Below are 23,976 nucleotides of genomic sequence, written 5' to 3'. Positions count from 1 at the left end.
TAACTATTTTTTTTTTTTCTTCTTCTCCGGCAGTGAACCTTAACCGCCGAAAAAGGGGTTTCTACGGAGGATACTTATTTAGTTGCAGGCAACTCGACGCCATGTTCTCCCGTACTCCGTAGGTATTTAGTTAATTAGAAAGACATAAAACATAAACTACCAGCTTCAAGTCCAATTGAATTGATACTTCATAAATATGACTCCGCCTCCCAGTACCAGTTTCTCCCCATCAGACATCCTCCCTGCAACTCTCTCTCGCCTGCTAGCCCTTTACCCAAACACTGCCCGCAACGTATACCAGGCCAAGCTGGAAGCAAAATCAAAGGCTTCTAAAAATGACATTGACGAGCAAGTCCGGTCATTCGTAGACCTGGACAATTGGCGCTACGAAGTCCTCCCCGCCACGTTAAAGCATAGGGCAGAGGGACAAGGCCCGTCCAAAGCGAGGCCGGCGAAGCGCGTCAAGAAAGCGGCAGACGCTTCCGATGAACTGCGCCTCAAGAAAGATGAACTGGTGCAGCTGATGGAATGGAAACTGTGCGAGTTTGGCCTCATTCCATTGCATGTTGAATACAGAAATAATTAAACCCTTCGTAATAGAAAGCATGGCTCCTTTAGGCCAGCGCTGATGAACCTCATCCGCTCAAACCCGGAGCCCGCGATCTACACCGCAACCAGCAATGCAGCTTCTTCCTTGCCAACAACTACCGTTGGCAGTGATACTGATGCCGATGCTTTCTTCCCTTCCCTCAGCCTCGAGGTTCTCACCAAGTCCCTCCGCGGCGTGGGCCCTGCCACCGCATCACTGATCCTCTCCGCCAGCACCGCAGGCGGAAGCGCCAACCAAGTCCCCTTTTTCAGCGACGAGATGTACTGGTGGCTGTGTTCGCACCGGTATCCTTCACCAGCAAACCCTGCAGGACCATTAAAGCCTCCGCCAAAGCTAAAGTACACTATGAAGGAATATCGGGAGCTTTGGGGCTGTGCTCGGGAGCTTAAAGCACGCCTTGACAACCTGGATGGTAATCATCTTTTTTCAATGCAAGATATCGAAAAAGCCGCCTTTGTCATCGGTCACTTCGAGTGTTCCGGCTATGCTACTGCTGCTGCGAATCCTGATCCCAAAACCGCTTCTTCTAAAGCCGCCAATGAGGGTGAGGATAACGAGCAGCCTGTAATTCAAGAAACTGATGTTGGCAACAAGGATGGAAAGCCAAAGAAGAGAAAAAGGAAGCACTGATGCCCGGGAAATCATTGACGTTGATGTTTTACTTGCTAGCAATGTATGTTTAGAGTCAAGAAGACTACACACTTATCGATACCCGGAGTTCTGGGAATGGAGATTACATTATGAACTGCGTTTAATTTCCGTTTATCAGTGATCATACCCTATTACTTCGACAAAGAGCCATCAGCGCATGACCTTTTGTCTCCAGCAAAGAAGAATTTCTTATCATAGTACACCATGAATAACCGCCCTAGAACGGTATTGTAAAACGGATAGAGTAACTTGTCAAAATACATGTTCGGCCAAATGGCTCTCAGAGGCTGCCGGGGGGGGGGAAGGGGAAGCAAGGCATGAATCTTGACCGGAGACCTTTCAAAACCTGATCTCACTACAGACCTAACTGCCTCTATATACTATCTGTACATGGACTCGTAAAATAGGAGAAAGGAAAGCGAGCAGACACGTAACAATTCCTCGCCCATTCCAATAAATAGTTCCCAGGAACGAGGAAGCGATGAGTGACCCTTTAATAAGTTGCAAATCCAAAGAAAAAGGGATGCTATGGTACGACAGTTTACTCTTGCCCAAAACCAACTGTTTCTTCCACAGCGATGGACAGTTTGTTTTGTAGTGCTTCATATGTCTTGTACGGTGGAAGGTCGAGGCGGTTGAAACTATAGTATTCCTTGTCAGCGAGTCGATCAAAATCATCACACAGATGAGGAGAGCGTACCAAGTGTGAGATTTGGGAAGTGCATTGATGTCTCCCGACTTCTCAATCGTAAACCTTCTCGGACCATCGCTACCCTGTAGGTCTTTGAACCCGTTGACGGGAATACGCGAAGTACCCGTGGCAAACTGCAACAATCTCGACTTTTGTTCCGCATCCCAAGTTCGTATAATTTTCCAGAAGTTCTGAATGACCTCGTCTTGCTCCTGGTATCCACGATAATCGGTATGCTTTTTCCAATCATCGACATCAATATCTGCGATTCCACCAATCAGGAGCTCAAGCTCTCGCTCATCGAAGACATTGACTAGATCTGCAGGAATAAGTTCGTTAAATCCGGTGATAAAGGCGTTGAATTGCTCTTCCACTCTCTTCTGAATCTTCCATTCAGTGACCAACCTGGGGTCTTCGTTAGAACTATAACATTTCAAGAAGCAAATGATAACCGCTTACTCAACATATTGTCGCTTATTCTCATTGGTAACAGCAATATCTCTTCCATTTGGGATTAGGTCGATTGTTTTATGTTCCCCAAACTGTTCATCGTCGACGGCAAAAGTCAACTCAAACACTCCCTCAATATCATTCTCCCTGTGGAAAAGAAAGTTAACTAAAAGCACCAATAGCCGCTGTGATTTTGTAATCCAACTTACAAAGTCCATGTTAGATTTCGGTGGAAATCTTCATCCACACCTTCCATGTCCTGCAACGTGACCTTCTTCCTCAACATCATCTTGTAAAAAGCGCCAATGAAAAATGAATCCAAGAACCGTCGATGGAAAATCGCAAGTCCAACCACTCGTCCGATGAATCTGAAATAATTCAGGTGCTCTGGGTTGACACCGGAGTGTGGGTTGATTTGGAGTGTATAATTATCGTGGGCGGAATATTCAAACAAGCAGTAGAACGGATTAAACATTTCGTGAGAAAGAAGGAAGAAAAATTCACTATACATGTCAGCATTGAGAGGGATCGCAGATTAAAGGCAGAGCAGAGCATTGTACTAACCGTGACAAGCCACCATAATCAAGGCCGTCCTCGCCATCAAACTTGATCATCAAACGTTTCTTAAGGTCCGATGGGCTCTGTCGCATGATCTCCGCATATGAATCTTCGAAAATGGCACTTCGCCGTATCTTGACATGGCACTGGCCGGACATGATTCTTAGTGCGGGCTGAGATCTAAAGTAGATCAATTTACGGCGGAAATCGCGTTTATACTGTGGAACCCCTTGATCGAGAGATGACGGCAATCGCGGATCGTCCCACGTAGTTGTCTTCGTATTATGATCCACAAAGTAGACTCGAGCAGTATTTGTCAGGCGCATTTCCCAGCCACTTGGTAGAGGTCCAAGCTGAGAAAGTGGTTGTGAGGAGATAGTAGTATTATTCCCATTCGCCCCAGGGCCGTACATACGGATATATTGTTGGCGGCGAGGGTCGACCCAGGTTGTTGTTCTGGTGTTATGGTCAACAAAGTATGGACGGCCTTCGGGAGTATATCTCTGCTCCCATCCTGCCGGAAGTTCTCCAGAACCCGCTGTGGTAGCTCCTGTAGTCATCATCTGCACTGCTGTAGCATTGTTGGCAGATGGGGGAGTGCGAGCTTGTTGCGAATCCGGGGAATTTGCACCAGTGCGATCCTCAGGTAGCATCCGGTTCTGATGAGCTCGCCGTTCCATTTGCATATTGGCTTCGAGCTGGGTCCTCTGCGTCTGTTCATTGTAGTGTGCTGATGGACGAGTCCATGTCGTCGTCCGTGTATTATGATCTACATAATAGGTTCGACCTAAACCGTCTTCTCGCCGTTCCCAACCCGCAGGGAGTCTTCCCTGGCTATCCTCAAAGGAACTCAAATTCCTATGTTGGTTCGGCATCCCGTTAGCCTGTGACCCACCGCCGTTTACTGGTACTGCGGATGTAACGGCGGTTGCGGTGGAGGGATTTCTTGAGGGTTGTAAATGGGATGTAGGAGGCGGATTTGAAGCGGGAGATTCTGCAACACCTGAATTTGGGCGTGGTCCAGGAAGCGATACCGGTGCTGTGAGGGCCGGGGGGTGGTGTTGCGTAGGTGCTGGCGCAGGAGGAGCTGTAGAAACGTGGGAACGCGGCCCACCTTGGTTCGCAGGTATGGGCGTCGATAAATTGGTAGAAAGGTTGATAATTAGTTTTCCATGAACAACCATGTTGTCATTGGATTTTTTAAGATCTCGCGTGAGCATCTCTGTCAAGTGAAGGCAGTGAGCATCCACAATATTAACCTGAGGCACAGTTGAAAGGCAGGTCCAACTCACCATCGTCACCAACGTCGAGGTCAATCACATCTCCAATTCGAATGTTTATTACGCCGAGAAACCCTTGGTCCTTCTTCTTGAATTTCTTCTGGTCAAATATCTGGATCGCCAATATGCTATCTTCCGTGACCCTCCTACCAGTCCAGTCACAGTTAGTGGCGAACCAGGAGAGAGCAGGACGGGGTATGTGGTCATACAAGTCAAACATCTCATTCCAATACGGATTTAGCGTCTTCTTGATCACAGAAGTCGTATGTGTTTGTTCACCTCCCACCGTCGCCACGGCGAAAGGATCCGGAAAGCCTTTGAAACACGTCCACGTCAGTCACCCTCTGCAGCAGCGGATCAACTAGATACGGCGAGAAACTCACGGAACACATCTCGTTTGTATAACCCATCGGCAGCGATGACTACTCATAAGCAGCGATTAATATCACAACTGCGAAGACAAATGTGTACGGGGCCAACAGGGGGAGGGGGCAAGTATAGATGACGCCTTACTCGTAACTCGGAGGTTTGGTTGTCTGCAGCAGATAGATGCCGGTCATTAGGGGCCGCTCATTGAAATGAAGTGTAAAATCAGGAGTTTACTCACGCAGGTAAATTTGAACCCATTCTTCTCACAGTTTCGGTTGTTCAGTCAAGAGGCAGCGGACGCGGTCCCCCGTCTGTCGAGACGGTTTTGATTGAAGCCAAGCGCTGTGGCTTCGACGATAACGCACATTCAGCGCGGGGCAAGGGTAGGATAAAGAGAACGAGAGGAATAATGCGGTCCACCCAAGGTAGTAAGGAGCACAGAGAACAAAGGCAGAGATTGAATATGCTCGCCTCCTGACTGTCTGTCCCGATCGTGATCCTGGGTTGCTGGAAGGATGGGATGGGATGGGATAGATAGGCTCAGCCCCATTAAGACCGACCTAACTTAGTCTGTGGCAGAGTGGCGCTCCCCGCTCTTGTCTCAAAACCACCAAACGCTGACAGATGGACAGGAAATTGGAAACGGCTGAGGGGGAAAAAAGGGCGTTGCTCGACAAAGGAGCAGTTTAGAATGAGGTTGTTTGCTGCTCTTTTGCCTGCAGGATCAAAGCGGCGATGATGCGGATGAGGCAGCGTGTTGGCTGGATCCGGCGGATATCAATGTGGAGAAGTCAACGAGCTGACAAGGATTCAAAGCCACCAAGATGCCGCCGCCAGATGTCATCAAGATCATTACATGCCCAATGAACCACTGCTAAGGTCGACTGTATCTACAGATATGATTAAAGTGATGTTCCAGCAACGATGTGCACATTACTACCGTAGGAGAAAAGGTTTCCTTTTCAATGAAACGACAAGCCCTGCCCGTGCGCGATATTTAACAAACATAACAATGGAACAGTCTACCTGTCAGCTGGTCGCCCGTGAGCTAACATATCATGATCTTGCTTTTTAAACCGAAGGAGATCGCAGGGAGAAAGCTGATTCAAACACACAAAGTCATAAGAAACCTCAAAACAAACTCTCCCACACAGAGTCCAGCAGAAGTCGAAAAACAATTGGCATCGAAAATCAACTGCTACCCATCGTATCTGCTCTTGAATCTTGGTCCTTTCTCCCCTTTGATGAAGTGTCGTGACGTATCATACACACACGGATTTGCCCCAACTCCCAAGTTACCCTCTTTTCCGCCAGGTTAGAAAGCGTAGACGCCCTGGCCCGTCCATATTCCCAATTAGATAGGCAAAAGCGGGAATCATCCCGAGTTTAAATGGCCCCAAAGTCTAATTTCTAATAGGGAGCGTAGCCCCGGCCACGGCCGCGATAGCCGCCACCCCGATAGGACCCGCGAGGATGATAGTAGCCTCCACGGCCGCCGCCATAACCACCTCCATATCCACGACCGCCTCGGAAGCCGCCGCGCCCACGGCCACGGCTCATACCAGGCAGGTTTGTGCGTTTTGGGACAACCTGTTATCGTGGAAAGCAAATTAGCTCTGCGTGGGTCATTGCATCTATGTTGCTACGCGGATCAGACTCACCTTGAGATTTCTGCCGCGGAACAAGCTCTCGTTCAAAACCAATGCCTGCGCCACCAGGCTAGGCTCACTGAATTCGACATACGCATACCTGCCACATGGACCACCATTAGCACTCCATCTCTTGCCAGGCAGCGATGGCGACATGGGGAAACAGAAGAATATCCATGTGGACAAGAGACAATGCAGAAGAATGTCATCAAAAAAAAATAAAATAAAAAATAAAATAAAAAAAAAAAAAAAAAAAAAAATCAACACCGAAAGCAATGAATCAATCAATTAATTAATTAATCAATCAATCAATCAATCAAAACGCACCCCTTCGGATGTCCCGTAAATTTATCCAGCAAGATTGTCACCCGGTTTATCGACCCGCAACTCTGGAAATGAGCCTGAATCTCCTCCGGCGAAGCACCGTAGTCGACGTTCCCCACAAAGATACTTCGCGCATCGATGTCTTCTTTATCTTCACGAAGGTTTTCCGATTGCTTGTCTAGCGACGCTTGCATTTCGCGCAGTTTGGCGGCCTCAGATTCCATTTCGGCGACCCGTCGCTTCATCGCTTCGATCTCTTCCTGTGGACGTAGAGGCATCAGCATTTAGCTTAAGACGTGGAAAAATGATCGCTTGACGCTTGAGCGCTCCCGGTCCATATGTAGACTCTAGGAGACTGAAACATGCGTACCTCATCGTCGCCGGGTTTGTCTTGCGTGTTCAGATACTCCTCTGGGATATCTCCAGTGGTAGCCATATTTAAAAGGCGAGTCGAGACGTCGAGTATTCTTAAGTTAAGCCTGTTCTATAGGCCGAGGATAACGTATTTGACGTTGTCTGTCGCAAGGGAAAGAACTAAGAAAAGAGATAACTATGCAGTCAAGAGGGCTGATAAAGCAGTGGATCTGATGTCAAAAATAATATGCAAATGTTTTTAATAGAATTCTGTATATTTAGTACGGCTCGGCGCAAGAACCAACGGGCACTGTCAGAGCAGTGAAGGTTTGAATTGTTTCGCAGCCAGTGAACCGATCATCGCTTTTGCTTGATGCAGCGGAATTAGTTAGCTTTGATGGGTGATGGATGAACTAGCTTAGCTTTGAACAAATTGGGCATGGTGGCGACCAGATTGCCCAGTGGCTGCAACTCCAGACATGACCTCGCCATCATCAAAGCCCCAGCAATCAGCACCCTTTTTATAGCAAATCTTGTGTCCTAAAGGAAGTTGGGCGTGAAATGATAATCAATAAGTTCACTACTATAGGAGCCTGGCTTCTCTGGGTGATAGTGCTGTGTATCGAGATGTGATAAATAACAGCTCCTGTACTATTACTCTACAGAGTACACTGCTGAACATTGTTTTCGTTGACGTGATCCAAGATAGCGCTGGAGTTGCCAACCCAAGAAAGATAGGAGTCAAGCCTATACTCCCATTCTTCGTTATTATGTATGTACATAAAAGTCTATAAAGTAAAAACAAGCAGCAGACAGAGATCATAAAGTAGAGGACATTAAGCAGAGCAATTAAAAAAGAGCTGACTCAAGCCGCTTGGGCACTTGGTTTTCGATACGACATCTTCTCAACAGACACAGTCTCAGTTCCCTGATCATCCGTCCGTAGCTGATAGACATAGAGCACCAACACGTCGCCTTGGACCTGGAAATCAAAAATATCATCAGTAATCCACCCTCGACATATTAGTAGCAAAAGCCGGCCTCAAAACCAACACATTCCCCAACCAGCCCGCTGCCGGATTGAAGATCTGAAATAAAATACCGGGAACACTCACATCCATTAGACAGAAGCTCGGCACCACGTCCTCACCCCCACCGTCCATTGTAAATGCTCCCGTAGCACTTCCGGGATTCACGAAAAATCTCCCCTCCGCCTCAAACGCATCAAACCGATGTGTACCGCCCCACAGCAAGACATCCACATCCATCTGCCTCGCCGCGATCAGCAGCGCATCCGCATCACCCGACGGAACAATCGTATGGCCATGCGTAAAGCCGATACGTAGCGATCCATGGGTTATAACCTTCGACAGGGGCAGATTCGGCGAGTCGACGTCGAAGTCACCCTTAACGAGTTGCAGGTCGGGAGCAATCTGGCGGAGAAAATCAAACGTTTCGCGGTCTGTCAGGTTTCCCAGACATAGAATCTGGCCAATTTTGCCTGGCGTAAGGAGCTTTTTGAACTATTTGCCGTTTGCCGGGAGATGAGGGATGGGAGGTTAGTCTTTCTAGCCGGTCTCGCGCGCGAGCCTTCCCAACATGCCGTGAAAAGCCGGGGGGAGGGAAATAGAACATGAAAAGGAGAGGGCGGTATCACACCTTAGCCGGTAAATCCTGTTGAACAGCAGGGCGATTAGCATCCGAAGAACCCCTTAAATGAGCTAGGCGCTGCTGCAATGCCCTGCCGTACGTACCGGGGCTCTATCAGGTATGAAGAGGTCACCAATGACCAAGACCAAACGGGAGGTCATTTCGAAGTCTCCTTGTGCAATAACTTCTCTAGAGGCCCATTCCTAGAAAGAGTTCCAATTTTCTATAAGCAGAGACGATGATACCAGGGACAGCCTCGTTCCTTTGTCAACTTCAATAGCTACTCCAATCGTCTCCCGGGTTGTTCGCAAGTCGACAATTACACGTGACGTCAGGCCGGAGCTGCCAAGAGGAAGGCCGAGACTGAAGCTTGTAAATGGGAATATCATGGGCGGAATCAACCTAACCCTACCCTAACACGGCACGGAATCCTACTCCCTACAATCGAAATATGTGCATATAATTCTGCAAAATGTATGCAAATAGATGGCAAAAAGAAATCACTGACATTAGAGGAGTGATGCCTTCAAAGGAAATTCGTTCATAAAGCTCTCTACAGAGTACAATTTCCCGTAACCCAGATATAGGAAGTTTTCACCCGACAGCTCATACTTCATATATAACAACAAGGCTCCTGAGCAATGGAGTGGAAAAAAGAAAAGTTAGGCCACGAATCAACCATGGCCATAGCCACTCACAAACCCAAAGCAAGCCAGATGCTATCATCACGAATTCAGCGTGCAAAACAAAGAGTAAAGTGGTGTATGGAGTATTATGCAAGGAGGGGGGAAAAAAAAGGACACATAGCAGGGAATTGAAAACCCGCGAACCCCAAACGCCAGTGGCTGATTGTGCAAGACCCAGCCCTAAACCGTGTGACTGAGGAAATATACTAGTCAACCGCCCGCTCGCCACCAGGAAAGTAGAAAAATTATAATGAAATAATTGGAAAAGATCGGTATAGGGAAAGGATCTAGAACATCGAAAAGTAAAAGAGGATATCGTGTGGCTGTTGAAATCCAGACCACGTCCCGATACATGGCAACAGTCAGACTATTTTCGGCGAGGTTTCCTAGCACTACCTTTCTTGCCCTTCGTGGGAGAGGCTGGAGGCGAGACAAATGTGACGCGCTTCTGTTCAGTCTGGATACTGCTATTTTCAACAGTGCCACTGGTGCGACTGCGTTTGATGGATCTCGTTTTCACAGGATTTGCTTGCGGAGGCCGCGTAACGGTGGATAAATGGCGCTTGTGAGGTTCGGAGTAGCTGACGGAGGTCGTGGAAGTTGTTGATCCGTCACCACTCGCTTCAAAGCCATCCTGAACCTCAATATTGTCAAATGATATGTCGTCCTGGCCGGACTCCGATGGGCTGGGACTCGGGCTTTCGGATTCTGAGGGAGCCTCATATTCATCGTCATCACTGACCAAGCTAGGTGCCTGGTTGGATTCAACAGTGTTTGGGCTCAGATTAGGAGAGTTCGAATCAACCATCTCAATATCACTACTTGGCACCGGCTGCCGTTCACTTCGCGGGCTCGTTCTTGTCGCCATAGCCGGAGAGTAGGGAGATCGGTGCGCCGCTGGCGCTGAAGGGGGGTGTCTTAGAGGTGGTAGAGATGGCACCTTTTGAGAACGCTTGTCAGATCCTTTGCGGCTACTTGGCCGCTGAGTCTGCAGGGGAGCAGCCACAGAACGAGCTGGCAAGCGAGTACTTCGAAAATTAGGCGGGGCTTCTTGAACGTTGGATGTAGTATCCACATCCATAGCATCCGCATCGGAGTCGTCCTCGGAGGAGTATGAGGCGATATCTGTCTTTGTTAAAGCGTCGCCAACGATATTAAAGAGATCCAAGCCAAGGCCCTGCTTCTGCAATAGAGCAGAAAGATGCGGCGTCTGTGGTGAAGCTTTGAAGTCGGGGCTCATAGCAGAGTCACGTATGCTTGGTGGAGGAGCTTTGGCCGGGGAGTAGGATTCCACGTTAGCCGCCTCACTTTTGGCAACGGGTCTGCTGACAGGCTTGTCTTCACGCTGGGTGTTTGACGGGGACCGTTTTTGCATGGCATTCCTCGCCGTGGAGTCTAAAACATGTGCAGATCTAATCAAAGGGTGAACGTATCCCGGAGGGGCATTAGAAGCTGTTTCGTTGTTCCGGCATATCATCGCGCCAGACTCGTCAACCTCTACTGGCTCACCCGACGCTGCAGCGGCAGCATCGTGGCTGGCAAAGCTGCGATTATGAGCTATCCGACAGTGATTAATAAATCCTTGTGTGCTTGAGAAATTGTCTCTTCGACAATCCAAGCACACCAATTTTACTAATTTGCCATCTGATTTTCGCTTCATAATCATGGGTCCGGCTTTGTCTTTGGGTGGAGGGTAACCACTCGAAAGGGCCTGTAGTTTTGCACCGGCTGAGTTTCGTTGCGACCTTGATGTACTTTCCGCCCACGATCCACGCGTCGTGCGACCTTCCATCAAACTCTTGCCCGCACCATAAATTCCAGAGGGTATAGGCTCGAGTTCGCCACCGTCGAATCGAGGATCTGGCAATAGCCATCTTGCGTAGTGGCGACTGTAAGGGCCATCGGTAACTCCCCATGGAGAGGGAGAGACCGGTTGTCGACAGTCTTCAGGCCGTGAGACCGCAAATCCCGTGCCATTGCTAACAGCTTGCGAAATTCCGGATATACTCGAGGTTGGAAACGGAATCTCGGAGCAGCGACGAAGTTGCTCCATAGCGACCTGACATTTTGCGATTTCCTGATCGATAAGGCGCAGTTCGTTGTGCTTGAGCAGGATTTCGAGACTGAGCTGAGCTTCCAGCGTTTGGCGCAACGTTTCGACATCCATCCTGTGAATCGATGCGGCGCCTAATGCGCCTTCTGTTCCCTGCTGTTTCAATTGTTGGCCCTGTATGCTCTTTCCTTCTCCTCCACTGTGCTGCAGTGAGGCAGCCGTTTGTACTATAGCATTATCGGTGGATGTTGCAGAGGGCGGTGTCCTGCTCGTAGGCTCAAGATGTTGCGCTTCGCTCATGTTATTCTGGGCAACGTTGTTGGCTTGGTGAAAGGACTCTGCCTTAGTTGTCGGTGAAGTGACTCCGTTGCCGCCACGCGGTGGTCCCAATTCACTCGAGTTCGTCCTTTTCCGTTTTAACTTGTGCGGTGTCGGGCCTGCCATGTTCGGCGACTTTTGCTGCGGTACAGCCAACATCTTCACCTCCTCCGCTGTCACCTTATTACCCCCAATAGACCAAGGAATCAGTCGAAACATTCCATATGAGAGCTGACCCTGCTCGATCTCCCTTCCTCCTTTTTTCCGTCCCACCGTAACCAGCACGAGTTAATTCAGCGACCGGGCAAGTCGCGTAGGCAGCTCATCTACTATCGCAGTATCACCGCCACTGATACAGTAGGCAAGCGCATCGGTTATTCGATCGTATCGATGCCAAGTCGCGTTCAGTCAGGGCGACGGGAAGCCAAGGGGAAGGTGACGTCGACAGGCGCGGCGTTTCAGGAGCGGAGCAGGTGGCGAGAGAGCCCAGCGCAATCTGGGCGCGATAAGTGATCTCTTTCGGACCGGGTATGGAGGGATTAAATCAAACAAGTATCTGCGTCCATGGGGTAGCGGAGAGAAGAGGGAGGAGCATGGAGTCGATGTCGCCGACACGCATATGGGAGAAGGGTTGAGTTGGATCGGGCTGAGACAGTCGGAGTTAACTAGCGTGTGGAGAATGCCTAGACGTCTTACTGTAGCAAGCCAAATTGACGTATGTTATGCGCGATGTATACGACAATTTTGAAGATACGGAGGATGGCGCGCAGCAAGCGACTAACCGCAAAGTGAGTTCGAGGAGTTGCTGTGGTCAGAAAGTGGTTTGGTGTTGGCTGGTGGCTATTGACTGTCGTTCCTGTTGTCTGGCTAAGGCCGGAAGGGGGGGGGGTGTGACGTCCACGGCTATTTTCTGGTTGAGTCGCCCCAGGCACGACGGCCCAAAGAACGGAACGGAGCAAAGTTGGTCTGATAACGGAGTACCTAAAATAGGATGAAGCAAAGAAGGCTTCTACATAGCAGAGCCCACTGCTCGGAGGTGACGGACGAAAGAGGATCAGCCCAACACTGCAAGACTTTTGCAAATCGAGGGTTCGAGATGCATCGCTCAGCTGGTGCTCCAGGGTCGCTCAACGTGAGGCGGAGATGAGAGGAGTGCAAATACCGCGTCTTACAGGGAATAATACGGGCCTTGCCTGCCAGTCACTCAGCTGGAACTGGTGGACGGATTACTCACCCACTAACTCCGACTCGGTGCGTGTATTTCAAATACGGAGGTTTCGGTTTCTGGAAGAGTCGCGAGGTGGGAGACCGTATCACGCTAACAAAGTCTAGGCACGGCACTTGTAATTTACCGCCAAGCCTCCATTAAGCCTTATGAAACACACGCGTTCGTTTACGGACTGTACGGAGAAGCTCCGGTGCGCTGTGACATAAAATCCGACGTCGCCGCAGTCTCCAGCCCGTGTGTGGTGAGTAACTATATGTATAGATGAGTGCTGTAGAGGATAAAGCGAGCGAGGACAGGCTGGCTCTGCTGCGCGCATGCTGTTGGCCAAGAGTGGATTTGTGACTGGTCAGCAATGAGCATCCACGCCCGCCAAGCGCGATGCTTCGTAACTTCTGGATCGGCTTCGACCCTGACCAGGGGCCCACCGCGCTGCAGCCAATGATGAGGTCAACATCGGTGTATCACGTGATATCAACTTCGGGTGGCCGCCGCGTCGGGGCCAAAGAGCTTCTACAGAATTAGAGGCATCACGAAGTCGAGGGAGCTCAGCTTCTGCAGACGATGGAACGTGGACTGCAGGCAGCGTAAAGGCAACTGCTATGTAATGGATTAGTGTCTGACGGCGGCCTCTGCTGTTCTCCCGTTCTTTGTGTAGTCACTCACATAACTACTGGCTTTGTTGATCTTTGGCGTGCGATCCACGGCAGCTTCTCTAAACCCACAGCAGTACACATTCCCTTCCCTGTCTAATCTTGCCTGAGTAACCAAGATCACAAGACAATACGTCTACACACTCCATTACACTAGCCCTTCAATCACAAAGGAGCTTACATAGCCGCCACCTCATGGTGCAAAGGTTGTGTGTGTGTGTGTGTGTGTGTGTTGTAAAACGGCTAGAACAGTCTTGATGGAACCTGTTAGACCGCTCCCTCCCCGAATCATCGTCAAGCGCATTGTTTACTTTAAATAGTACCCTGAATATGTTGGTGTTTGTCTTGGTAGGAAAGGCAATACGATAGCTTGCAGTAGAGGTCAATGCTCTGATAACACCCAATCTCGATAGCCCATTCTGCTAATAATATGCCCGGACTTCCCAGATATTCAAGCAGACATTTCTCACAAGTTGTCATAAAAATACATATCAGATCGCCAGCTGCAAAAGCTCAGCACGGAGCTGACCCGAAACATGAGCAGCATAAAACAGAGTAAAACGGCAGCCAGGATCCTTCACACCGGTTGGTATATGTTGCACAAAAAATCATCCAGGAAAAGACTCGTATCCTCGTATAATCCAACAGACATCCATTCTCTCACTCTTGCTCCCTTCTCTTGTTTTCTTTCCCCCTCCCTCCCTCCCCTCTCTCCCTCTCTCAACCCAATTAAATCGATGTCCAAATGATCCGAAGAGGCTCAGGATGCACCTTCCTTCATCCTCAGCGTAAAATTCACGATGACCGCCGCAAACAATGCCACCGTCAAGACCGTAGGGCCAAAGCGATCGTCGAACCCGCTCTGGCCCCTTTTGCGAATGCTCGTCGCACGCCAGTGGAATGTCACTAGCGCATATATCATGGCAGCCATGGCCACAAAAGTAAAACAAGCAGCACTGATCTGGCCAACGCGATCCCCGAAATTAAGCAGGCCCAGCGCCAGGCCGCCGAGAATAATGGTGAAGTTCAGCCATGAGAGGAATGTTCGTTCGTTGGCGAAAAAGACTTTGGGTTCGACGCGGGTGGGAAGGGCGATTCGCTTGCCTACGGGAGGCATTTGTGAGCATGCTGTTGAAGGGTCGGCAGAGTGCTACATTCTGAACGAGACTAACCTGGGGCAGACTGAAGGAGAGGTTGACTGGACATAATGTGGTTCTGGTGACTGGTTTTTTTGTTCAAGGATACGGAGTGACGACGGGGTATGCCATACCATGGGCGTTGCCTAATATAGTTAGTTTAGCGTCACCCACATGCAAGGCGCGTATCGCTGCTTTTGTAACTTTATATAAGCTGCCATCCTCCATCACGAGAACAGAAGAGCCGGAATGATTGGATAACAACCTGGATGAGGCCGAGTCACAGACCAGAAAGGAAGAATCTTAGGCAAAAGGGTCACAGAACTGGATAGTCAGGATAATTGGGACCTATCTAGACTGGTGGATAGACAGAGTAGTCATGACTATCTAAACTATCACCCCGAAAGCATCATATATATAAGAATGCTTATTATCAGTAATCTGATGAACTCACCTGCTAGAATTAAGTCTTTTACACTGTTGATATCGCTTTGGATATAACTTAATATACTTATTAAACTGACTGTTGGGACGAGAATGGGATAGAATTTCCAACATCTCTTCATAGCAAGTGTATTCAGTAGCTCATCATATCATTCCTATTCTATTTCTTTGTATAGAGATACCGAGTTCAGTTCAGTTATTCAGTTGGATTAACCCCTTGAGGTTTTCTGTTCAATGACTGCCTCGATTGTCCCACAGTTATACCGATAGAATTTCCTTGCGTGGCTGTATCGCAGGTCATACATACGTCAAGAGAAAGTATACCCTTCAGTTGGTACGATGCCTCAGTACCGTGCGTATACGATTGAGACGAGTGTGGCATCCTGGCAGATCAGTGGATAACACAAGCCCGTGACTTGTACTCATTCTCACCATTATTTTTCTCAGTAAGGATTCTGATGCAATTACATGGAGGACGGACGAAATGCCCGAAGCCTTGGCTGGTGCTTGGGTACTCTCCTGATAAATGATTGCAGCTTGCCCGGAACTAGGCCAGAGGGAAACCTCGCTCGGGAGGACATGATGAAACAGCGGAGGCAGCTTTAACGGTGGGATCCAGAAACACTCACGCGCGACCAAACAGCATAGGAGTATAGATATACGGGGCCTGATTAAAAGCGATAGAAAAAAGAGATCAAAAACAGCAACAAGGAAATAAACAAACGCGTAAAGTCAACATCCAGCAAATAATAGGCTTTCTGGCGAGTTTAGATAAGTGATTCGCCGTTGCTAAGCTGCAAGGTCACCGCCAAAATAATCACAGCAATCTGTTGCGACATCCTCCGCGCTCGAAATGTCTCAGGGCCCAAACTCGTTCATCGTCAAGAATGAGTTATAGTCAGCAGTGCGCTCAGGGCCTGTAAGGTACTCAACATACTCGGCGTCATAATCCGCCATGACAATAAATATCTCGTGCCGCTCCTGAGCAAGCAGCATGCCACTTCGGCCTTGGTACTATTTGAGGGGCTCGGGCTTTCAGGCTGCGATGGTTCGGACTGCGGTATCTGGTCCATAGTTTTGAACCGGGTCCCCTCCGCGAGGGGGTAAAATTGAATATGGCTGTCGACGTAGCGGTCCTCGATGTCCTCGGTGCTCAGCCTGGATTGTAGAACGAGCTGTTGATAGTACCACATGGGCTTAAAGTCTCCCAGAGGCGGGACGGGGAGGAGATCATCCGGAGGGTCCATTTCATCTTCCCTGACCTGTTTGACGAGTCCTTTCCAGTATGAAACGTCGTTCAACCACTCTTTGGCTTTTCGGTCCCCTTAATTCCGCAATTTTCAGGCACGAGACCGGCAGAGCTGTGGATTTTCCAAAGAGCCCGGAGGGCAAGGTACTGTTTTGCTTCGATTTTAGAAGCCGAGGAGTAGTCCTTGATCATATATATATATATATATTTGGTGTCACGGCATCTTGTTGGCTGGCATATTTTTTCCACAGTCTCTTCGAACTAACCATAACCGGAAGAGACTTCTCGACAAGGTCCATCTAGCTTGAGTTAGAGGTATGTATCAAGCCAAGAGAAAGAAGAGAGTAAATTGGAAACTGGTGGTGAGCGGCAGAAAATAAAAAGAAACTGAAAAAAAATTAAATGCCGACAAGGTACAAAAGCCCGCTGCCTTGTATATCTAGTTGCCCTATAAGTGTAGTCTAGGAGCAATCACTAAAACGGTGCAACATGTTGACTAGAGGCATAGTGATTGGAAAGACACCCTAGGCCCAAAACGAGATACCTTAACTGGTGACGGGCCATGTCACCTGGTGGATGAGATGTTTCCATCTCTGTTCAATGAGAGCAGAGGCATTAAACATTGTTCTCATAGCTGCAAACATATCCAGACATCCTCTGTTCAAGCAGGCAGTACTGTCCAGAAGTTTCAGACACAATATGATCCCAAAATTCATGCATCCTATTGTGAATTTTGAATGAGCCCCACTTCCATGAATAGCAGTGGAATGCGGTTTGGCTCAGCATAGGCGCCGATATTCTGGAGGCTCATGGGTTCTAAATTGAAGAACTTGAATGGGATTGGTTTGTGGCAGATGTGAGACTTCTTGGCACTGTAAAATCATGATTTTGCACTACTTTGCACTCCGTAGTTGGCAACATTCGAACTCGATAGCCTCCTATTATAGTTACAAACAATTAGCCGGAATTATACTCTGTACTACATTTTGTTATTTGATTGAAGCTATTACTGCTTCCAAATTACAAGACAACGCCACCGCGCTTAGCATTCTTGGACGCTAGCGTCAGAGACACCATCCGAGTCTGCCAGCAAGCAGAACGTGGAATATAAAAATGAGATGCTATCAATTTCTCTCACTTGCAACTTGTTTAAATTGTCTTCCTCTTTTGCCCCTTCCTGCCATTTGAGTTGCGCAGTTGACTTGCGCACATACATACCTCGTCAACATGACGTCCTTGAATATAAAACACGTGCGTCATTTTATCATTTCTCGCTTTGGGAAGATCCAACGCGTAGCCCATATAGTGGACTGCATATTCAAGGAAACAAGGGCCCTGAAGCACAGCGAGCTGACTGAGAATGGCCTCTGGAACTTGAGAATCAGCCTATATTGTATTGATCCCGAGAAGCCTTCTGTTAGCGATCGGATGAGTTTCTACGCTCCACTTCCAAAAGAATGTCCGAAGATTTACTGGGATGAAAAGAAAGACTTGTTTTGGAAACAGCGAACTGGGCTCAAGTAGGGACCACGCCCTGTCAACAATCACCTCCAAATCGTTTCTAGCGACTTCTGGGCCGCCTTGCTGGACCAAAATAAGAGCCAGCTGTGGGACCAGCGCAGGTAGTCCTTTGCATTTTCCTTTTCAGACTATGAAGAGGAAATGGAGAAATTTTATCGACTTCCCTTTCACTTCCAGATGCAATAACGAGTTGTCGAGCATCGGATCTGGTGAATATTCCGCGTCATGGCAAATGCTCGGGGAAGCCGATTCTGTGGTGACCCGGTACCTTCACTGCAGTTTCAGGATAGCCCATGCTGCTGAGCCCCTGGAGCCCCTTCGGCTCAGTGGGATGCTGCCGATTGTCGCAGTCATGAAGTGGAGAATGAGACAGTGGCGCTATGTAAACCATGATATTTTTTCAAGCACTATCCCCAAGAATCGATATTTGTTTTTGAGTATTTCGCGGACCATCTCCTACATCTTGCTCAAAAGGACTTGCCACTCGAAGTGACAAAAAGGATTCTCAGGGATGCTCTTCGTGGAATTGTAGAATTCCATGATCAGGATATTGTTCATACTGGTACGTAATCCCTATCGTGAATTGTAAGCGGTGCCTTACTTGGAGTAGATATCAAGCGGACAATGTTTTTAAACGCGTCATCTTTGCTGTTGGGGAAGATGAGTTGGACGAGGATGTGGACCGTTTGAGCATTGTCATTGAGCGCCAAGTATCATACTTTGCAGATGAAGGTGGAATGAGTGGGTTTTTGAAGCATCTTGGTGATAATCCCTGGGTTCGTGTTTTCGAAGTAATTCGGGATGGTTTCGACAAAGATCACCCTCGCAGACCATTTTCCCTCTGGAAGGGTGTTGATAAAGACTTTAAAAGTGCCATGACAAATTTTGATCCGAAAAAGAGAATCACGGCCCATGAGGCGTTGGCGCACAAGTGGTTTGAAGATGTCTCACATGAGCAGGAGAAGCAAATTCTCTTAAGAATCAATATCTCTAATTAGCGCTTCTCAGATTGTTACATTAAGCCTTCTCAATAGGGAATGAACAAGGGGAACACACAGATGAATATTCAATCACACAAACTTCAACCGCGAGTAAGCAAGGCGGAGAATGCTAACTGCTTGATGACCTGTGGATTGCGGAAGGGACATGTGTGTATCAAAGGGAAAGCCATGACAATTATGTGAACTACACTATCTACTTCTCCACTCAAGCCTTCCTTGGTCCACCTGCTTTCTTCTTCACTGCTCTTCCACAACATATTGGCTGCTGATGTAGTTTCACCTTGTCTGCCTCAACAGGGGTAAACTCCTCTACAGGCTCCCAGATGCAGTGCCATGCAACATAAACCCATGACTTCTCATTCTCATCTCATAGCCAAGGAAGCCACACTTTATTGCCAAATCAGGCCACATGGATCCAATCAATATAGAGCTACCAACATGTAGTGGTTTCCAACAGTACAGGAGGCTGGGGTCTAATTGTTTTGGGCTGCTTTTGGCTTGTTGTTTTGGAGCCACTGTCAGTTGCAGTGGTGGTGTCAATCATCTCAGTGCAGTTATATTCACTATCCTCATACTTGCTCTTGAGAGCCCAAGTGAGAGGGATCATATCATTGTTGTCTGATGCATACCCTTCCTTGACCACATGATCCAAAGATATCTTAGACTGCTCCCTGTTACTTGAGAGTCCTGAAGTCTTTCCCAAGATCGCGTCCGACTGGGACACATCACCCCCAGCCATGGTCTTGTTATTGCTCAAGCACAGGTTCAAGTCCTCAGTAATTAGGATCAGTGTGTCTGGTGCACATTAGAATCGTAGAGACCGAGGGGTGTAAACATACGTTATCTTGAGTGTCTCCAGACTCTACCTGCATACAGGGACCATTCCTGAAAGCACCATCCAAACTAGTAGAATTAGCAACTGAGTGGCTAGGCCATGGGCGATTCTTATTGCCCTGGCTGGGATTCTTCAGGTGATAGCACGCCTCATCCAAGTCAAGCAAGACATCAGTATCTAGCAGGCCAAGATTATCATCATCAGAGAAGAGATCACAGAGCAGATCTTCATCATCACTAGTTATATAATTTTTTTTTTTCTCTGTCTGCAGGCTGGCTCTGGGATGGTGAGGGAGATGTTTCCATACTCAGTGCTTCCACAATTCACACAGATGTTAGTTTGTAGGGCTCCAAGCTCGTTCATTCTGTGTAAGTGATGCTAGAATTTGTAGCAATGTTCACCTCCGTAGCCTTTGGATAAAGATTGCCAGGTTGGTAGTCAATGAAGCAAAGGCTTGACTAGAACTAGGAAACAACCCAGAGCAATTGAGCTGAAAATTGTTCATCTTGCTACAGGTGACTGTGGGAGCAGGATTATTAAGTTGGGTATAGAGTAAGGAATGTGTAAAACTAGTAGGAAAAACAGTAGATTTTATCTTCGAATCTGCGCTGGAAACATTGTGGATCCTGTACTTTCACGCTTCCCCGCTGCGGCACAAAAAACCGACACAGGGACCCAAAATAAGCCCATTCGACGCCGTACAGAGTACTTTCCAGATAATCATTCTTTGCATGTAATAGATCACCTAGGCAAAAATGCCAATCACCAGTTCAATATCCCTAATAGCATGCCACATTGTTCATGATTCGTCCCACCAGACCAGCGAAGAGGGCAGGCCAGATCTTTGACCGCTCCGGTTCCCCCCAAGCTAGTTACGGGTCTTGGCGTGCTTATCTAAGGAATATTCTCACGACGTCACTGTTTGGGACGAGCACGCAGCGGCCTGGATTATTTTCAAGCTGAAGCTGAGGCGAGGATTCCGCAGTGAGCTTTAACCTGTTGTTTCCAACTTTATCGTCCCTCTTCAAAGCCTTGAGTGCTGCGGAGCCTTCCCCTCGTTCACCAAACCTCGCTTACCTTCTTGACCTTGCGACATCTCACAATGACCACTGAAGCTACGCCTAACAATCCTGTTCGTATCCCTTTCTCGAAGAGTACGAGCCGCTTGCTTTGTTTGTTAACAGCTTCTCCCCTGTAGCCTGTTCCGATCGAGGAGTTGTCAAGGATTGCGGCTGAGGTATGATTGGGATTGACACCCGTGTTCCAAAGCGAAAGTTGACCCCTCCATACTCACATCGCAATTTGAGCTGCTACGCAGGCATGCGACGCAACACTAGAAGGTGTTAGCAGCTATGACCACGAGAAAGTTGGCCAATGGAGCTCTCAAATAATCGTACGTTCTATCGAGCCCTTCCATTTTCGCATTTCGTCGCAAATGATACATTGACCAGCGACATATCAACTAAACCATTCATTGCCCACAGAACAAAATCCTCCAATCGCTAATATCAGCCACCACGTCCACTGGTTCCACACCCTCTCCATCCCCATCAGAGTCCAAACAACCCTCCTACCGTTTTACCGTGAACTGCACTGTAATTCAACAAGGCCTCACCGACGCGCAATCTTCAGACTTTAACCTAGGCGCGAACTCGGTCGAAGTTGCGGGGCGGCGTGGCATGCACTCTGCGTCGGGCGCATACTGGGATATCAAGCGCGACGGGATGTGGACATATAAATACCCAAATGGAATCGAGAAAGGGTTGGACTTGGTGCTAAATGTTGTCTGGTTCGGCTCTTTTTGAAGTGAACCCTGAAGAAGCGAAAGTAGGCAGTGTGCCCCTTTATGGTGGGGAGTTATGTTGCTTCTTTTTCTTTAAGCTAGGCTCATGTTCAACAACACAAAAAAAGGAAGTAGGATGAGCCCCGCGTGGATTGTAGATTCTTTTGGGTGTAACGAGATCAAGAAATTAGCGTGCGGAGAGGTCAAGGATGAAGGTAAAGAGGAGCTTCAATATACTCCGCGAAGCATTGGGTATTGGATCCATTTCTTATGCCGATGGGTGTTTATAATGAAACTGGATCTTTCAGGTCCCTCGATTCGCGGATTGGCGTAGAAAACCTTTATGACTTCTCAGACCTATGACATGTATTGGCAAATTCAATTTGCAAAACATTAAACCTTCGGAGCCTCTTCTATCCTAATGTAATAAAATCCACCCAACGCCATGCCTGAAGAAATAAGTCATTGAGAATTTGGACATGAAATACAGGGAGTCGTAAAGCAATGACGGGGCAGAGAAGGTATCATAAATTCGACGAAAAGGGTGCATATACATAAATTTCAACACCAACAAGCTTCTTTTAACAAATCATCTCGGTTCCGAGTAATCATTCAACGCAACACACACTGCCCCTCGATGATGGCCGCTGTACTGTCGGATGATCTGCCCAGACGCGAGCTCCCACAAGCGGGCATAATGATCACTGCACACCGTAACAAGATATGCGGAATCTGCGGAGAAGGCACAATCCCAAACCCAACGCTGGTGAACGGCAAGGGTGGTTTCAAGATAAAGCGTGTTGGTGGTTGGGTCTATAGGAGGCCTTTCTAGCAGCGCTAATGACTGTGGGCTGGGTTCCTCATTTTCAGTGGAGCCTTCGTAATCAAAATCTCTTTGGGTGGGGTGCGAAACCGGTCCATCTCTGGAGTCTGAGCTTGAGCCGTATTCGTGGGGCCTGTCCACGGTCGTATGCTGACTAGCGGCGGTTTCAGGGACCCCGTTGGTCAGCTGAGGTTGATACATATGGGCTTTGCCGTTTGGTGCTGGAGTTTGGGGTATTGGAGAAGAAGCATTGTTAGGGCCTTGGACCTCCTCTCCTGCTGCGGCCCTGGCCTCAGCCGCGGCTTTTGCGGGGGGGTATTCCGGGTCAAGGTTCCAAATTCTAGCAGTATGATCTGCCGAACAAGTTGCGAGATGTTTAACATCAGGGGACAACAAAACCCTTGTGATGTAGTCCTTGTGTGCCTGGAAGGTTGCGATGGGCACTATTTTGGTAAGGTCGTGATCTTGCACCATGCGCCATAGGTATACATTTCCCTATAATGCACCACATGAGCAAGGTTGGCATTTCACACAAAGTCAGCTCAATGTAGTGTTACCTTATTATTTCCAGCGCAAAGCAATGATCCATCACTGGCAACACTAACGCTTGCCACAGACACATCTTCCTCGGGTATCAACTGATGACTGCAGCGATTCTCCCCTAGATCCCAGACTCTGATGGTACCTGAGTAGTCGCAGCTAATCAACTCTCCCTGATTCGGGTGGATCACAACGTCGTTAACCGGCGACTTGTGATTGTAATTCCTCTGAAGCGACCCGGACCGCGTCTCCCAAACCTTGACTGTACCATCTTCTGAGCTCGTAACCATCCATTTTCCTTCGCAGTGAAACGCGACGCCGGTGACATTGTTCGTGTGGCCATTGAACGTCATAACAGGATCGGGTATATTGGACTTAATGTCGTAAAGGTTCACGCTGTGCCGGCCAGCCGCAGCGATATAGCGCTTATCGGGGGTGATGCATAGCCGATTCACCTGGGACAAAGGGTGCTGGATTGTCCTCGAACATATTCCTGAGAGGGCTTCCCAAAACCTGGTTGATGAGTTAGAGGTGACCTTCCAGAATTCACAGGTCAGCATTAAAAAATTTTAGAAAATGTGTTGCTTACCGGATTGTATGGTCATAGCCAGCTTTGAAGGGAGATTGGCCTTAGCTGCTTTCCCACTTCGTGACAATGAAGAGGCATGAAGGCTTACCGGTACATAGAATGACACTCATGCTGAAAGAATTCACGTCCTCAACACCCGCCAAATGGAAATACAGGATTAAAGAATTAAGGAGGCTCTGTCGCACTCCCTTGGAGGACTCTTGAAACTGCGCAGGCAGCGTTTCTGGGAGCTGTGAATGTCCCGACTCTTGGCTGATAGCGATAAGCCCAGTTGCGGCAACGCCACATGACTAAGATTTGGTTATTCAGCATTATACTAGAATAAAAAAGGCTAGTTCGGTAGTTCTAGTGCTGTGATTACACATCACAACCTTCACTTTGGGGCAAACGCACGGACCACCGCTTAAATTGACATTTTGTTCGAGAAAATTGGTGAAGGACGTGAGGCTTCGAGCTCAATTCTGTCGGAACACAGCGTTTTCATGTCCTCTTGTGAACAATAGAGATCTCTTTGGGCCTTCTATTGGTCTAACT

At 48.3% G+C, this 23,976-nt stretch overlaps 11 protein-coding genes across 11 annotated transcripts; 4 read left to right on the top strand and 7 right to left on the bottom strand.

Annotated features, from left to right (window-relative positions):
* Nucleotides 1–196: 196 nt before the first annotated feature.
* D8B26_006787 (uncharacterized protein) lies at nt 197–1,360 on the top strand (the record flags this gene model as incomplete). Its single annotated transcript, XM_003070219.2, has 2 exons — nt 197–537; nt 601–1,360. 2 exons carry the CDS (start codon nt 197–199, stop codon nt 1,238–1,240), a joined length of 981 nt encoding a protein of 326 aa, XP_003070265.1. The 3' UTR covers nt 1,241–1,360.
* A 66-nt stretch (nt 1,361–1,426) lies between these two features.
* D8B26_006786 (uncharacterized protein) lies at nt 1,427–5,317 on the bottom strand. Its single transcript, XM_066125294.1, has 10 exons — nt 4,848–5,317; nt 4,754–4,776; nt 4,624–4,662; nt 4,450–4,555; nt 4,253–4,386; nt 2,967–4,182; nt 2,612–2,905; nt 2,412–2,549; nt 1,962–2,357; nt 1,427–1,902 (listed from the first exon to the last, which is right to left on the bottom strand). The coding sequence occupies exons 1-10, from the start codon at nt 4,865–4,867 to the stop codon at nt 1,803–1,805; spliced, it is 2,466 nt and encodes an 821-aa protein (XP_065981376.1). The 5' UTR covers nt 4,868–5,317; the 3' UTR covers nt 1,427–1,802.
* Nucleotides 5,318–5,522: 205 nt separating this feature from the next.
* On the bottom strand, nt 5,523–7,293 carry SGN1 (cytoplasmic RNA-binding protein). Its single transcript, XM_003070217.2, has 4 exons — nt 6,953–7,293; nt 6,586–6,842; nt 6,271–6,358; nt 5,523–6,199 (listed from the first exon to the last, which is right to left on the bottom strand). The coding sequence occupies exons 1-4, from the start codon at nt 7,016–7,018 to the stop codon at nt 6,020–6,022; spliced, it is 591 nt and encodes a 196-aa protein (XP_003070263.1). The 5' UTR covers nt 7,019–7,293; the 3' UTR covers nt 5,523–6,019.
* Nucleotides 7,294–7,801: 508 nt separating this feature from the next.
* Nucleotides 7,802–8,890, bottom strand: VPS29 (Vacuolar protein sorting-associated protein 29; the record flags this gene model as incomplete). The annotated part of the gene is made up of 3 exons (XM_066125293.1): nt 8,691–8,890; nt 8,052–8,459; nt 7,802–7,918 (listed from the first exon to the last, which is right to left on the bottom strand). Exons 1-3 carry the CDS (start codon nt 8,745–8,747, stop codon nt 7,802–7,804), a joined length of 582 nt encoding a protein of 193 aa, XP_065981375.1. The 5' UTR covers nt 8,748–8,890.
* A 723-nt stretch (nt 8,891–9,613) lies between these two features.
* Nucleotides 9,614–11,991, bottom strand: D8B26_006783 (uncharacterized protein). The gene has a single exon (XM_003070215.2). The coding sequence runs from the start codon at nt 11,860–11,862 to the stop codon at nt 9,640–9,642; it is 2,223 nt and encodes a 740-aa protein (XP_003070261.2). The 5' UTR covers nt 11,863–11,991; the 3' UTR covers nt 9,614–9,639.
* Nucleotides 11,992–13,853: 1,862 nt separating this feature from the next.
* On the bottom strand, nt 13,854–14,787 carry VTC1 (vacuolar transporter chaperone). Its single transcript, XM_003070214.2, has 2 exons — nt 14,694–14,787; nt 13,854–14,625 (listed from the first exon to the last, which is right to left on the bottom strand). The coding sequence occupies exons 1-2, from the start codon at nt 14,725–14,727 to the stop codon at nt 14,282–14,284; spliced, it is 378 nt and encodes a 125-aa protein (XP_003070260.1). The 5' UTR covers nt 14,728–14,787; the 3' UTR covers nt 13,854–14,281.
* Nucleotides 14,788–15,729: 942 nt separating this feature from the next.
* On the bottom strand, nt 15,730–16,348 carry D8B26_006781 (uncharacterized protein; the record flags this gene model as incomplete). Its single annotated transcript, XM_066125292.1, has 1 exon — nt 15,730–16,348. One exon carries the CDS (start codon nt 16,346–16,348, stop codon nt 15,983–15,985), a length of 366 nt encoding a protein of 121 aa, XP_065981374.1. The 3' UTR covers nt 15,730–15,982.
* Nucleotides 16,349–17,577: 1,229 nt separating this feature from the next.
* D8B26_006780 (uncharacterized protein) lies at nt 17,578–17,874 on the top strand (the record flags this gene model as incomplete). Its single annotated transcript, XM_066125291.1, has 1 exon — nt 17,578–17,874. The coding sequence occupies one exon, from the start codon at nt 17,578–17,580 to the stop codon at nt 17,872–17,874; it is 297 nt and encodes a 98-aa protein (XP_065981373.1).
* Nucleotides 17,875–18,103: 229 nt separating this feature from the next.
* On the top strand, nt 18,104–18,869 carry D8B26_006779 (uncharacterized protein; the record flags this gene model as incomplete). Its single annotated transcript, XM_066125290.1, has 3 exons — nt 18,104–18,253; nt 18,346–18,433; nt 18,490–18,869. 3 exons carry the CDS (start codon nt 18,104–18,106, stop codon nt 18,867–18,869), a joined length of 618 nt encoding a protein of 205 aa, XP_065981372.1.
* Nucleotides 18,870–20,639: 1,770 nt separating this feature from the next.
* Nucleotides 20,640–21,901, top strand: D8B26_006778 (uncharacterized protein). The gene is made up of 4 exons (XM_003070212.2): nt 20,640–20,839; nt 20,906–20,944; nt 21,026–21,100; nt 21,192–21,901. Exons 1-4 carry the CDS (start codon nt 20,810–20,812, stop codon nt 21,510–21,512), a joined length of 465 nt encoding a protein of 154 aa, XP_003070258.2. The 5' UTR covers nt 20,640–20,809; the 3' UTR covers nt 21,513–21,901.
* A 20-nt stretch (nt 21,902–21,921) lies between these two features.
* Nucleotides 21,922–23,629, bottom strand: LST8 (TOR complex subunit lst8). The gene is made up of 4 exons (XM_003070211.2): nt 23,531–23,629; nt 23,443–23,464; nt 22,871–23,366; nt 21,922–22,808 (listed from the first exon to the last, which is right to left on the bottom strand). The coding sequence occupies exons 1-4, from the start codon at nt 23,550–23,552 to the stop codon at nt 22,080–22,082; spliced, it is 1,269 nt and encodes a 422-aa protein (XP_003070257.1). The 5' UTR covers nt 23,553–23,629; the 3' UTR covers nt 21,922–22,079.
* Between the last annotated feature and the right edge of the window lie 347 nt (nt 23,630–23,976).

The sequence above is a fragment of the Coccidioides posadasii genome, chromosome 3 (assembly GCF_018416015.2).
Source record: "Coccidioides posadasii str. Silveira chromosome 3, complete sequence".
Classification (NCBI taxonomy): Eukaryota; Fungi; Ascomycota; class Eurotiomycetes; order Onygenales; family Onygenaceae; genus Coccidioides; species Coccidioides posadasii.
The sequence above is the reverse complement of the archived record's forward strand: the minus strand, read 5'-3'. Positions and strand labels throughout refer to the sequence as shown.

Bases quoted from the DNA above. Each gene is read 5' to 3' on its own strand.
- D8B26_006786 (XM_066125294.1), bottom strand. From the start codon at position 4,867: ATGGGTTCAAATTTACCTGC. The intron at 4,663-4,753 runs GTAAGGCGTCAT...GCTTATGAGTAG, and splicing joins ACCAAACCTCCGAGTTACGA to TCATCGCTGCCGATGGGTTA. The intron at 4,387-4,449 runs GTATGACCACAT...CTGGACTGGTAG, and splicing joins TGGAATGAGATGTTTGACTT to GAGGGTCACGGAAGATAGCA.
- SGN1 (XM_003070217.2), bottom strand. From the start codon at position 7,018: ATGGCTACCACTGGAGATATCCCAGAGGAGTATCTGAACACGCAAGAC. The intron at 6,359-6,585 runs GTGCGTTTTGAT...TCCATGTGGCAG, and splicing joins TTTACGGGACATCCGAAGGG to GTATGCGTATGTCGAATTCA. The intron at 6,200-6,270 runs GTGAGTCTGATC...CCACGATAACAG, and splicing joins TCCGCGGCAGAAATCTCAAG to GTTGTCCCAAAACGCACAAA.
- D8B26_006783 (XM_003070215.2), bottom strand. From the start codon at position 11,862: ATGTTTCGACTGATTCCTTGGTCTATTGGGGGTAATAAGGTGACAGCG.
- VTC1 (XM_003070214.2), bottom strand. From the start codon at position 14,727: ATGTCCAGTCAACCTCTCCTTCAGTCTGCCCCAG. The intron at 14,626-14,693 runs GTTAGTCTCGTT...TGCCTCCCGTAG, and splicing joins TCTCCTTCAGTCTGCCCCAG to GCAAGCGAATCGCCCTTCCC.
- D8B26_006778 (XM_003070212.2), top strand. From the start codon at position 20,810: ATGACCACTGAAGCTACGCCTAACAATCCT. The intron at 20,945-21,025 runs GTATGATTGGGA...GCTGCTACGCAG, and splicing joins TGTCAAGGATTGCGGCTGAG to GCATGCGACGCAACACTAGA. The intron at 21,101-21,191 runs GTACGTTCTATC...CATTGCCCACAG, and splicing joins AATGGAGCTCTCAAATAATC to AACAAAATCCTCCAATCGCT.
- LST8 (XM_003070211.2), bottom strand. From the start codon at position 23,552: ATGAGTGTCATTCTATGTACCG. The intron at 23,465-23,530 runs GTAAGCCTTCAT...CTCCCTTCAAAG, and splicing joins GAGTGTCATTCTATGTACCG to CTGGCTATGACCATACAATC. The intron at 22,809-22,870 runs GTAACACTACAT...GGTGCATTATAG, and splicing joins TTTGCGCTGGAAATAATAAG to GGAAATGTATACCTATGGCG.